Below are 15,171 nucleotides of genomic sequence, written 5' to 3' on the forward strand. Positions count from 1 at the left end.
AGTACGGTTCTCCTGTCGTAACACCCTCCGCGGCGCGACACGATACGACACGTAGAAGAAGGCGGTGGAGGAGCCAGAGGTGGTGCTGGCGGCGGAGGAGGAAGAGGGGGCGGAGGGGGCCAGAGAGAGGGTGGAGGACGCCGAGGAGGACGGAGAAGAAGAAGAAGAAGGTGGCGAAGGTGGAGGAGGACGGAGGCTTCGCTAACGACGGCGAACGTCCTCGAGGGTGCGAACCATCAACAACAGCACCACCACCGACGACGACGATGATCGCGACGGGCGGCGATCGGCGTACATGTTGGAGGCGGAGACGCCGATTGGTGGCGATGGCTCTGCTCTCCGCGGTTTTGGCCCTCGCGATGGGCCCCTCGTCGTCCTCGGGCCACAGACCGGCACCGAGCAACCCGATCATGTTTCACACCACCACGAGTAGCACGGCCATGCCGATGCATTTGAGCAACGGTACCAGTGTGCAGATTTACAATAATCATAACAATAACCACGCTGTGAGTTTCGACGAGCACAATAGGACTAATGATAATGAAACCGATGTCAAGAGGCCGCTCTTCCCTGAAGATCTATTCACTACTGATCAGCGGCGCCGCGGCGCCGTGATACTTCACATTCTTGGCGTGGTGTATATGTTTGTTGCGCTAGCGATCGTCTGCGACGAGTTCTTCGTACCGTCGCTCGACGTGATTATCGAGAAATTCGAGATCGCCGACGACGTGGCCGGTGCCACCTTCATGGCGGCCGGTGGATCGGCACCCGAACTATTTACATCGATCATAGGCGTGTTTGTGTCGTTTGACGATGTCGGCATCGGCACTATCGTCGGCTCCGCCGTTTTCAACATCCTCTTCGTGATCGGCATGTGCGCTATATTCTCGCGTACCGTACTGTCGCTCACATGGTGGCCTCTATTTCGCGACTGTACCTTCTACAGCGCCAGTCTACTCACCCTGATCTACTTCTTCCGCGACAGTTATATTTACTGGTATGAAGCGCTCGTGCTCTTTGGATTCTACTTGGGATATGTGAGCTTCATGAAGTGGAACCAGCCGATGGAGAAACTCGTCAAAAGGATACTTTACAGGAACAAGGTGACCCGGGTCAGGTCTACCGATCAGCTGATGCCTTCGGTATGTACGGAATGTATATGCGAGCCATACATACCGCGATCTAGGAAAATGTCTGACCCTGTCTCTGTCTACTTTTACACCGATCGATCAGTCTGTCTTGTTCTACAATTTCTCTCTCGCTCTATTCCTATATGTCGTATCGTCTCGTTCTATCCATTACCTTCTTTTATATAAATATATGTCACCGCTGTCTCTTTCTATCGGCACATGTTTTCCTTTTCCATCTACCTATCCGTCAATCTCTCTCTCTTTCTCTCTCTCTCTCTCTCTCTCTCTCTCTCTCTCTCTCTCTCTCTTTCTCTATTCTTTTTCTTCACGTTTTCTCTCTTTCTTCTTTCATCCCCTTCAACCCTCCTCCGATATACACATACTTACACACCATGTAAGCTCTTTCTTTCTACGCTACTATTGTGACTTTATATTTCATGGAGGAGCATAGAGCGTCGCGTGACTTCACGTACTCGCACGACTGCTCGTAGGCGGTGTTTTGTCTCGTGGACAGATATTGTCACACGTTTATTTTTTTTCCTTATGATTTTTCTCAGTTTGCATTTTGGAATAAAATTAACGAGCGAATCTTGAGCACAGCGTGGATAAAGAATGTGACCTTGAGCAAAATTATGTGACAAATGAATGATATTGATATAATGACAATATACAATTGATATAATAATTTAGAGCCTTTCTTTTTCTCACGTTCTCACTTTTTCAATTAGTAAGTAAATTGACAAATTGAATATTTGATTGACAAATCTATAAATAAGTTTTAAATTATAAGATTTACGAACACCATATATAAGAAAAATAACAAATATACAACTATCAGAATAACTATAATAGTAGATAAATTCTACTATTTATCTTTGTAAATTTCATAATTTGCGAATTTAATTTGTTAAAAGAAATTGTTCGCGTGTTGAATAAAACTGTTAGTTCAAATGTATTTTGAACAACGTCAGTCATAGTGCAGGACACATGAAGGATTGACCCGCTTACCTCCCACATGTAGGCCAAGGGAGAGATATCGAGATATATCGATTGCTGCACTAATATACTCTCAAAACATTTTCTTTTCCTCACATTACTCGTGGAATTTTATATATGATTATGATGACAGACAGTGACTTTTCTCTTTCTTTTTTTATTTTACAGATCCATGACAAAATGTCTATCATTTTTTCTACCTCTCTCTGATATGATACACATTATATAAAAATATACATAATTTATTATATATATTTATATAAAATATAATTATATATATATTTATATTTATGAGAACGATAAAAATAATTTGTCTTTCTATTCAATATATATCACAACTATTATATTATCAAAAAATATATTTATTTTGAAAAAAACGAGATTTATTTCAAGACATTGATTTATATAACATTTAACGATTGCAAATAATAGCTACATCGATTTTTGCTATGAGCATGTGATATTTTAGTGCAGAACATGATTGCAAGCTTTCGGCATGTTGGATTTTAGTCATCTTTGCGTATAAATCACCAACTAGTATTTATTCGATCTAATAATGGTGTCTCGTACATAGAAAAGCACGATTTATAAGCGAAGGAAGTCTTGAACTCAAGGTCGTCAGAGACGTCACAAGCACTGTGAGCTTCTCTACGTTGAAGTTTCTTTGACCTGTCGCAAAAGAGTGCCTTACAGTGGTGTACAATGGCGGGACAATACGCGCCCCCGTACTTTATACAAATGTAGAAACTTTACATTATGGGAAGCTAGCTGTTGTGACAACATTCAGTACTAGTATAATAATTCAGACGTCAGTGTGTGACAGTAGTGAGTTTTGTTATATTTTCAGTCGCCGATAATGTTATCAGCATTGAATGGCTATGTTAATCTAGTAAGGTTATCAGTTAAAGATGAGAGCATCAAACGTCGCCAATAATCTCTAATTGGTGTCGAAGACTAGACATGACACATCAATCAAACGTCTTCCAAATTTGAACATTTTAACGAGTAATCCTATATTTTCGTAATGACTTTCAGCGATTGATTCGCTCGAAAAAACCTAATGATTAAGAACCTTTCAAGTGAACGCTCCGTGGATAGAGTGTGTTTTTATAGTAATCGATTTTAAATCTTGCACATGACGGAATAACGAAAGGAAAAACTGCACGTGGGAAAGACACTTTTCTATAATCACTATTCTAAAGAAAGGCCATTTTTAACATAACATGTGAAAAATGTATTAGATCTTAATAATATAAATAAGAAAATAATAATATAAATAAGGAAAATTTTGTAATATTTTTATAAAATATGTAAATTTATAAAATGATTTAAAAAAGTACATCTTGTAAAAAGTTTTTAAATCATAGGTTAAATTATAGTTTTTAAATTATAAAACAAAGAAAAAAGAGAGAATTTTTATCACGGTTCAGGAAGGTTATATGTATATAAGATTAGTTCGAGATAAATTTTTTAACAATTATTGCATAATAATGAGAAGAGTCAATATACGTCTAATGATGAAATATTACAGAATAAATTTCTCTTTTTTCAAAATTATAAATTTAAATATATAAGGATTCGGGAAAAAAATTGTTTAATTATAAAGAATTAAAAATAAAATGTAAATAATTAATATAATATATAATATAATAAAATATGAAGAATTAATAAAAATAATTTTAAGAATAAAATTAGAAAAATGTTAAAGAATTTTCTCACACACACACACAGATTTTAAGGTGCGTGGTACAAAAAAATATGATTGAAATAGAAATCCATGTCATCCAAGATACTCCGATGACCGTGCGTTCGCAGAATCTCACCTATAATATAATATATCCACACACATGTAATATATAAAAAAACGATGTCTCCAATTATAGAATGTGAATTATATTAATTAGGTCACATTTTATATTTTGAAAAATTCAATTCTTACGCTTCAATTATTAAAACCTGCGTCAGATATATGATGTACGAATACCGTAACTTTCATTGATCTCTTTTTTTATTTTTTAATTTATAACATATGATAGATGATAAAGCAGTTTTGAGATAACAAATAATGAAATAGCTTTAAAATATCAGAGACATTAAAAATACTAGAGAAAGATACGTAACTCAGAAATACGTAATCGGCTTCTTCGAAGTTGAGACGCGGCATCCGTTTTGTCGTTATTCATTTCCCTCCGGGGTCGTTAACGCTGACACTCAGGAAGGCTTAACTGAAATTTATCTTTTATTTTTACAAAGCGATGATCATTTGTCAACGAAATCTAAGAATACAAAAGTTCGGTGAAAGCAGTATTAACGCGATATCGATTGGCGAAAATGTTTAATTCGCAGACTCATATTACTTCTACTTTTACCGCTAATATTTCGAAGTACGGAAACGCTTTGCTGTCAATCACGTGGAACACCGAGAATGCGAAATATATTTCTCTTACTGACGTTGATTACTAGAAGGTGATTATTAGAAGGCAACAGTTCTGATATAACTGCATAAATGCGTCTGACTTTTGAAATTGCATGCTTGATTAAATTTATTAAAATGACGCTATTTAGATAATTTCTGTAAACAATTATAATATGTAGAACGTTACAAACTAATCTCAATAATATTAATAATTTTATAACGTATTTCGTTTAAATTATCTTTAAATATATGTCATCATAATTAAACAATAGTATTATATTACAAAATTATTGCATCGTAAATATTTATACATATAAATTTTGAAACTTTATAACACTTAAAATGAATTGACTTGATCAAGATATTAATCATAATAGATATAATAATGTTACACCACGAAGTTAATCACTGTCTCTCATTTTATACGCATATTACGGTTAATATGCGCTTAACACCTCGCGTGCAAAGTGTTACTATCAGTCGACGCGCTCAAAAGTTTTTTTTTTCTACCGCGCGTACGATGAACGTGCGTCCGAGATTATAATTAGACGTTGCTATCGTTGTGTCTATTAATATCAAGTGTATTCAACTAATTTTGCGTGTAATATCAGTATTATGATAATTAAATCGAGATGATCCGCTAGAAATGTTATCTGCTATCTTTCATATACACACACACACACACACACACACACACACACACACACACACACACACACCCATAAAATAAATGTAATAAAAATATTTGTAGCGATGTAAATTATTTTAATGTTAATGAAGATTTTAACTGCCATCAGTATACCCGTACACACCCGTAATCATTTCTACGAAAATGATATGACAACAGCACTGACATATAAGTATAACTTTGACTCATCTTGCAGAGAAAAATTCCAGTGGTGCGAGATATCTCACATTGGTTTTATTAAAATAGATATCTTCCAACTGAGAGAGGCATGAACTTGTACACGCGCCATCGTACCAATTGAACTTTTAAATTGGTCGTTATTAGCCTTATTGTTCTTTCCGCAGAATAATGTCGCGTGCGAGCCTCGTGCGAAATATGCAAGAGGCGGCGGTTGGCAATAGAATGATTAAAGGCTTAATTAATATGGTCGCCACGGGGCTGGGTACATTCGAAGGAGGGGATCGTATTTTAAATTCTACGCCGCCACGAAAGATTTATAGGAACACGAAGTCCAATAATTTCGCTGGATGAACGTTTGTCGCGACGACGGTTCTCATTACCGGTGATTTTTCTCATGCCTCCTTTTGCTTTCGGAGCTTTTAAAGAAGCACCGTTCTCTAGTTTTTGACTTTTGGAATTTCACCCCGAGGAGTTACGGCAATGCAGTGTGCGCCGTGGCCCTCTCCACCCATCGTCGAATCGATTCGACAGAGGCTCTTCCGCATGCTTCCAGTCTCGGCGAACGCCCGACCGCGTGCAACCGTCGGCGTTTCAATCCGCTTCGCTCGTTCCTCTCGCCAAGTTATAAAGACCGATGGGACGTATAGGTATATATAGGTATACACGCGAGGAAGCATTACATAATGCGCCGATGTATAAGGGTGGACGGAAAAAAAAATTTACAGGCGAGATAGCACGAATTCAGTCATCAGCTTGAACGAAACCTTTGGATATTCTACGGTTCGTGCCTGAAACGCAAGCTCGTTGCTGGATCGTTAATCGTTATTAAACTTCGGCCTAGACGTATGCTAGACGTCGTAAACATGTCTGCTTTAACATTTATTAGATGCATTTTCGCATAGCATTGTTAAAAGGAATGTGCTTAGACACATGCATATACGTGTATGGATGTATATCGTGACTGTACTGAATATATCAAGCAACATCGAAACCGATAAATGACAGCTAACGTTTAGCATGTTTTCTAATCGTTAAAAGATGAAAAAGAATGATATTTATTTGACGCAGTGAAACAAATAAAATTATTGCAAATAATATTTCAACTATTTCTGTCACTATGTTTATATCGCGTAAAAAAATACAAATACATAGATTTACAAATTAATAGATTCAGATTAACAGCTTTAAGAAGGCTTAAGAAATTATTTACTTAACAACTTTTAACTGCGGTCTCTTTTGATCCTCTCTACGACGCATTTAAACTTGTGTTTACCATATAACATAAAAAAAAGTCTTTTATACGAAATGAAATTGAAAGAAAAATTTATATCGATATATTTAGTTTCTTTAGGCATATAATATGAGAGTTGATATGAAATATTCTATATATTATTCTATATTCTATAAAAAGTGTTTATTTAATCCATTTGAAATATTGAACTAATCCTACACGAATATAATCCGTGTATTGTTTAATTTAATTAAAGACATTTTATGATATAAAATATAATTTTGACATTTCTGGAATGTGAACGGTGTACCCGTGCACGCTAAATCACACGCTCCTTTTGTTTAATCGTTCATCGCACCGTAACGGATTATGAGTTTGTAAATATAGTAAATGAGCACATCGATCTAATTATTAACACGTCATGCGCGCGCAACTATGCATGGCTTTTTTTTATAGCCGCTGTCTCTGCTTTTCTGTCTCGCTGCAACAATTTTGCATTTATACGATAAATAACCGTAATTACAACCGATGTGTTCATTATTTACATACGTATATTTAACATGGATATTTATTTCAACAGATTCTTGCATCTTTGGTCGAAAAGAGCTTTTAACATAATATTTACAGCGTTCTTATTGTTAGTGAATATATATAATTGCGACATTAAAGTATTAATGCTATTGACATGCTATCATTTTGTATCTTTGTCTCATATATATATATATATATATATATATATATATGGCGTATAATAATTAACAACTATATTGGTTTCTTGTATAATAAAACCTCGACCCACTTTTCTGCCGAACACTGAGTATGTATCTCCTTTGTTCTTTTTTTAGAACAATGCCATTCTCCCCTCGTTCCAAAGATCTCGGTTACTAAAATACATACATAAAATCACATGCATACACAATAGTTAATTTACAATAATTTTATCATTAAAAATAATCTGTTTTTTTTTATCAAATATAGAAGAAAAAAATACTCGAAATTAAACATAACGAGTTATCATATAATTTTTAACTATCATAGCAGAGTAATTGAAGCACTAATATAGACCACCATTAATCATGAAATAAATATTTACTATTTCGAGGTACGAAATAATAAGCTAGATAATTTGAAGTTCACTTAAATTAATATTTTTTGAAGAAATCTCCGAAACTCTTTTTATTTGCGAAAAGATTCTTATAGAAATAGAACAGGGTGTATACTCCTTGGAAAAATACAATGTCTAGAATTCTCATGAAATTTTTTATTCCTGGAGAAATTAGAGAATTTTATTGGAAATTTAAAAAAAAATTCTCATGTGAAATTTTATTGGGAATTTTTAAAAAATTCTCTCTTTGATAATTTCACTCTTATACTGTAAATTATAAATATATTTCTGTTAATATATTCAATATCTTATTGTTAACAAAATATTGAAAATACACCACCTATTCTTTATTTTAATTTTTAGTGACAAAAAATAAAAATGTTATAAAGGTTAAAAATTTTTATCTTAATAAAAGTTATTCAGTTTTTTAATACATTTGTAAATCTAGCACTTGAAACTTAAATGGCTTTATGTTTTTTCTTTCTATAAGTGAAAAAAAACATTAAAAAATTTACAATAAAAAATTTATTCAGAAAACTGCACTAAAAAATATTTTTAAGTATTCTCTTTACGTGGATTATTGAACTTAAATACATGGAGATTAGAGAATTTTCAGGGAATTTTTTTTAGAAAATTTAAGTAGATACCTTGTAGAAAATTCCAAAGTATAAAGTTATTATTGTTGAAATACGTTTAACTATTCTTTTCTTTTGATGGCCTTTGACACAAAAACATTTTTGACATGACACAAGGGGAGTTTTTACAATAGAAATATGGAAATTGAAGATACACGGCAAATTGACCAATAATCCGTAAATTCGTCAGCCCGCTGGGTCAGCTGTAATCACACTGGAATAAGTGTAGCGAAATAATGACACGGTCGTTAGAAAAGTCACGACTTCTCGACTCAATCAAGAGTATTAATACTTATCTCGAACTTTCTCGAATACGGACAGATGAAAGCTGATACTGTTCTCTTCCATCTTCTAATATTTAAAAGTATTTGACGCTGCATTGATTTAGACACTTCCTTGACTTTAAAAGCAAAATCAAAAAGTGAATTAATTTCACGAATTTCAGGAGCTTGTATAACGTCGGTCAGTAATTGAGATAGATTCGCGTATCGTAATATTGTTATTAAGCTGTGTAAGATTTGTAAGAAAAATATTGCAGACACTGCGCAGGCAGAACTTGAAAGCCTTATATTAAATCATAATAAAAGTTGGAAGTTTTATATCAAATAAATCACAGAATAGAATAAAAGTTTTTGCAATAACTAGATTGCTGGAGCATACAATATATCATCTCTAACACCACTCGTTATCCGTATTCCTTAACAATATCGATCGTTGATTAAAATGCATGCGATTATCTCGTCCTTGAGCACTTTGCAAGTGTAAACATCTTCTCTTTTAACGCGAGTATACGTTCGGACTGAATTGCTTTCGAAATGTTATTCCGCGCGGTATACGTCGGCCTGATCGATGTGCTCGCGATCAACCTTGTAATTACCATCGTAAATCTTCCGTCATAATCTGCTCCTTTGTCTCGAAAAATGGAGAAGAGGAAAGAGAAGATATTCGTGCCGCGTAATCGAAAATTAGATCGCTTTCGGCGGATCGTTCCTTTGCGAGGAGGGATAAAAGTCTCGAGAGAAGAGAAGTAAGATGATGGACATTGAAAGCTGCAGTAGAACGTATATAGTAACGTGTCGAATTAAACTGTATGAAAGTTCGCAGACGCGGTTCAACTGAATCGTCGGTAATTGTTACAGCTCGAGTTGCGCTTGGAACGCAATTTTACTGGCCACAAAGTGATGGTTCTACTTCCGAAGTGACACATATATGCGACCTCCGCAAATGACGATATAGGTCAACATCACTCTCACATCTCTTTTACTCTTAAACCGAGAGGAATTTTACGTTTAATCGTAATAATTTTTTAATGAAAATTAGGACTTTCACAAGGCTAATATCTCATTAAGAACTTATACATAATTATTCTCATATACGAAACGCGCTCTTATCAACGTACATAAAATGTTTAACATATAGAAAATCTCCACATTTTTAACGTTCCACAGATATTATCATCATCGTATCTTGCTTGTCGCACACATTTCACTCCTCATTCCTCAGAATTGCATAAAAAGACCACATTATATAGAAGATAAATCCCTTAAATTATTAGCATGAAATAACAATTTTAATTCAATTATTCTCATATTTTTAGAAGCGCTTAAGAAAGTAGGTCCATCGTTTCTTCCACGAATTTGCACTTCGTTTATACGCTTTGATGTTGGTTGTAGAGAAAATAAGCTTGTAACACAATACACCTCGTACTCGGTTCATACTAAAGCTTCAAGATGGCACATTAATCTTAGCATGCAGTCTCTATGAATGCCATCTTTATTTAATTATAAATGAGGTCCAAACACTGTTTTAGCTTTTACTTTGTCGATCTTATGTAGTCATTCAGCGCAGAATGTATTATATCAAGTAAAAGTCCTTAATAGTCGTTTTGCTGCATTTAAGATAAATCATATTATGTAAAACGTGATTCGATTAATCGCTGATCTTCTTTACGTGATGTCGCGGAAAAGAAATTCTGATTGAGGACGTGACTAAAGGATTTTATTGCTTCCCTGTAATCTATCGTTTGGTACGCGGTTGCCTGTTCTTCGTATTTTTCATGTTGACGACCATATCGATTTCACGTAGGATTCCAATCCGACCGTTTATTTCATTCTAGATTATCCTCGAGATCGGCATGTTTAGAAAGTGCCGGAAATTAATCAAAAGTGAATTTATACGTGTAATAATTTTTCTTTCTTTGATAAACACGATAATAAAAAATTATTTAGAATCTCTGTTTCGTGAAAGAATATACAAAAATATCGGCTTTTCTCTGTCATATTTTTTACATTTTTTATCTCTTTGTTATATTTCTTCGCACGGCTATCGCTCTTTATTTGCAGCATATTACACTGTAAATCGTCAATTTTATCGTTGTAAAATATTATAATATTTTTAAATATTTTTTAACCAGTTACTTTAGGCTATATTGTAAACAAGTCTCATTTTGTCTATTAACATCGATATCGCAACTTTGCTGCTTTCTAATTAAATATATTGAATTGTCACTGCTGATGGCAAATAATGGAAAGATTTATTGAATAATGTACGAGCACTGTTATGAATAATATTATTGTACATATACCAACGAGAGTAAAATTCGATGTAGTTACGACTTTTCACAAAAGCTAGCTTATCGCTTATTGCTCCTTTCTCAGACGTCTCATTAATTATGAAACGCTCACAGTAATTAATTTTCATGAGTACTGACTAAGTTTTGCCAAGATGTTTTTATTATCTTATTGCATGCGTGCGTTGCAATAACTCAAAACTAACGATTTTTTTCGAACAATATTTGATAGTCTTCGAAATGTATTTTTCACATATTTTTGATAGTCAAATATTTAAAATGTAAAGAAGTAATTTTTCTTATTGCCTGAAGCGTACGATATTCATATTAATTAATAATATTTATTGATTAATATTAATTATAGTATTAATATTAATATTTGATTAATATTAAATGTAATATTAATATTTATTGATATGATTATTATGTATTAATTCTAATAAAATAGATAAAATGATGAAAACTGTATGCTAAGAATAATCATTTTATTGTAATGAGGTTTATGTAGATATAATGCCTATAAATTAAGCGTATTTTTTGACAACGAAAATAATGAGTTTGTAACATGATTACATTCAGTTAAAAATAAATGTCAATACAAAATGTTAATTTATTCATGAACCGACATTCTTCGTTTAATGTCGAGCGATCATTATTATTTTATTCTTGTATGATATGACATTTATTGTTTACTACCTTCGTTCTAAACTCCTTCGCTCTTCTAAAGATGACAATAAGTTGCCGCGAGGCTATTACGCGTTTGCAACTACGTGAAATCCATTTCTCAAGACAAGTGGTTTAATTAAATGTCAATCCAATGTTTTCCGCATCGTTTGACATTGGTCGACATCGCTTTGCATCTCGGGTTTTAACTCTAAAGGCGTGCTTCGAATCAAGTGCGTTATATTTGTTTTTGCATTTTTCAAATCATCGTACATCTTTTTATATCGCATACATGTCACATCTCGCGATGCTTTCCCATTTTATCGCCGCGATAAATGCTACTTTCGATTTTCTCTTTCACGTGAAGAACACTAAATCTCGAAACGAGTTACAATAGTCTGCCTCTGACAGCATCGCGATGCTTGCGCGAACAAATATTTTTTTTATGTAACGCGCAAACTGTGCAGAATATATATCTGGACACATGACGCATTCACAGGGAAATAAAACGAAAAGTCGTGCGAGATAGGTGATATACAATTGGCCTATATATTAAAAGTTTATTACATATTACAACTACAGTTATAATATTAACGGCGTTCGCGCTATTCATATTATATGTTCATTTTACTACTTTTACATTTTAATACTTTTTGTGTTAATCTCACCAATAAAAATAAGTACACGAAAAATATATTAAAGATTTTTTTATGAATATGCATGCTTTTAAAAAAATTTCTCTACGCAATAATTTTGAAGCTAGGAACTTTGATCTTTTTTTTTTCTCAACAAATTTCGTTGACCTACAGATCGAAATTTGTTTATGGCCACTATTGCTCCATACTATTTGAAACTCTAACACTAATATTATACATACGACATGCATATTTTATTAACACGAAACCTGCGCATTATGTAAGCTTGCAACGTGCAGCTGCGTTCTGAGAAAAGAATTGCACTTGGAAAAATATGTAATCCAGATAGCCCAAGTCACGAATTTCTCGTTATCTCAGAAACATTATTATAATTCCTTCGTTCGGAACTTTCCATATATATATATATATATATATGTATAGATTATAACTTGCAAATTTGTGACTGGCTTCTACGGCTTCACATATTTTTCTCAGTGTTGTCTGTGTATCAGTCGATGTATTCAAGCTTTCGTAAGCACCGCATTATTGTTGAATTGTTTGTTACTACTGTTATCACGAGCTAGCTAAGAAACATAACTGATTGTTGTTATTGTGATTGTAACTGAATGTTTCTTGCTTGCAGCACCAGAGCGCCGCCCAGGCATTGGTGAGTCGCATGTCTCTTTCTCTTCCTTCCTCTGTTTTCGGTATTTTTTACATGCATATATTTTATACATCTTTTTAGATTTCTGTTACCATTTTTATTTTAAATCACCATTGCTGAAATCACCATTAACTTTTCTCGTAGTATACGCAGATTGAAACAAATAACTTTTAATAATAGATATTAAATTTTATTCCAAATAAAATAGAAAAAAATGAATGCTATGTAAAATTGCTTAAGAAATCTACGAGAAAAGTAATTAATATGAATGAAGATAATATATAATCAATGATATTCCTCCTAATAAATCGTAAACAGCTGCATCATGTTACATGTGTAGAAAACTGTACCACATTCTTATTCTTAAAACATGTCCTGTGTATAGCGTATAAAATGTGATTTTTTTTTAAATCCTAAATATATATTAAAACATATGAAGTTACAACAATAACATAGAATTTAAGTAAAATTTCGCACAGACATATGTATCTGTACATGATTAAATGACGTTTGAAATAGATTATAGTTGTTATTATTCTCTAGTTTCCAGCATCAAACAACATTATGTACTTTTATGACTAATATTATATTGTATCTTGCAAAGAGAATAGTGCTTTTGGATGATGTAAGCTCCCAGCTGGATCAAGAAACCGAGAAGTTTAGAAACTGAACCTTTAAACTTTGCGAAAGTACAGCAACGATTTTTACGCGATACTCGTATACCAACTTTTAACAAATTCTATCAAGCTCGAGCGGAGCTTTCTAAATTCGTTCTTTGAAAACATTCTAAGCATCCGAAACTTGATTTATATCAATAGCTTTCGCGATACCATAAATTATTTTACTTTAAATAACTCTTGTTATATTCCATTAGCAAGTTATATAAATTTTCTGCTCATAACTGAATTATTTATAATTAATTGCTTAAGACAAAAAAACTTGCAATACTTCTTATCCTAGCCTGTCGATTAAATTTTTAATAAATCTGATATTAAAATGGATATCGATTACAAAATTGTTAACGTTTAAATAGAGACGAAAGTCTATACATACATATAGTATGGCATTTATAAATACACACATTTATACGCACACATTATACAAAAACATTTGTTTGTTTAATCGATACAATATTTAATATCGAGCTAAAAGTTCATGTAAATATTGTAAAATCAAAAATAACTTGTCGCAGAATTTTAATGAACAGTCAGCGAAATTATTTCGTATGATCGATGAAAGCTCTCACATCAGTCGATCCGATACAAAACGGAACAACAGCCGGATGACGTGAATATCAATCTGACTATCTATAGCTTCGATAACCTCGACTCACTTTGATAAATCCTGGGCTATATCTGTGGCAATTTTTGAAACGGTCCGGAATCGCGATACGTGAAGAATGCATCAGCCGTAAAGTGCAAGCGGCGCTTGTTCTTGCGTGTGCCATAACATCGGATTATTCGTTATACACCACAGGATGCTACGGATCTTCCGTTACTCCCCGTAGTACGAAATAATTTACTCCTGATGGAGACGGTGCGGAAAATCCAATCGCTCGGATAATTGAATTGTCGGGCCGATCGGAGGGAATCTCCTGCAGTCTTTCGCGAGATTAATCTTTACCTTTTTTTTTTTTTTTTTTTTACTATCATGCGAGCATCATTAGCTAAACAGTACTAACCGCAACTATACCTTGAAGCGAAACTTCCATAGAAAAATTTCATCCTGACGAAATTGTATGGGTCAGGTAGACGTTACCAAAGAGGCGAGGTAATTTTGCTATGAATTTTGTATTCTTTAGATAATATTAGTCCAACGTGTCCGAGTTTTTAAAACGAGATCACGCGTTGTTATTCATGGAAGCTTATTTAATAATTGAACACGAGTCCTCGTCCAGTTATTTTAGGAAATTAAAAGTTGTTGAAGAATGTGACGATTGTGTTCAGTTGCAAAAACCAAACTGCCATGTGCGACAATTCGTCATGTCTAGTTTTAGCGGGGCAATCACATTTATCGAATTTAATTTAATAAATGTAAAAGCGTTCGGTATATGTGACGACTGCAACGAATATTTTCGATATTAGAAAGGTTGACCAATAACGTAAAAGGCGCAGAATAGAATTTATTAAAGATTTGTGCGCGATTATTGTTCATTATCTAAGGTCCTGCTCGAGAAAGCTCGGGTGAAATGATTTTATACGAAGCGCAAACTGGGTCGGAAGTAAAAGTTGTGTAATTGCGACCCTATCGACTCGGCTG

General features: G+C 33.8%; 1 protein-coding gene across 5 annotated transcripts in view; it reads left to right on the forward strand.

The window, feature by feature from the left end:
- The first annotated feature begins 250 nt into the window (after window positions 1-250).
- Nckx30c (solute carrier family 24 member Nckx30C) overlaps window positions 251-15,171 on the forward strand; it is a 68,175-nt gene continuing 53,254 nt past the window's right edge. For 3 of the 5 annotated variants that reach the window (XM_072896658.1, XM_072896660.1, XM_072896659.1), the window contains exons 1-2: window positions 251-1,142; window positions 12,892-12,915. In XM_072896658.1, coding sequence (XP_072752759.1) covers window positions 267-1,142; window positions 12,892-12,915 — 900 coding nt within the window. In that variant the 5' untranslated portion in view covers window positions 251-266. The remainder of the gene's footprint in view (window positions 1,143-12,891; window positions 12,916-15,171) is intronic. The other 2 variants (XM_072896661.1, XM_072896662.1) reach the window with 1 other exon arrangement.

The sequence above is a fragment of the Anoplolepis gracilipes genome, chromosome 7 (assembly GCF_047496725.1).
Source record: "Anoplolepis gracilipes chromosome 7, ASM4749672v1, whole genome shotgun sequence".
NCBI classification, from domain to species: Eukaryota; Metazoa; Arthropoda; class Insecta; order Hymenoptera; family Formicidae; genus Anoplolepis; species Anoplolepis gracilipes.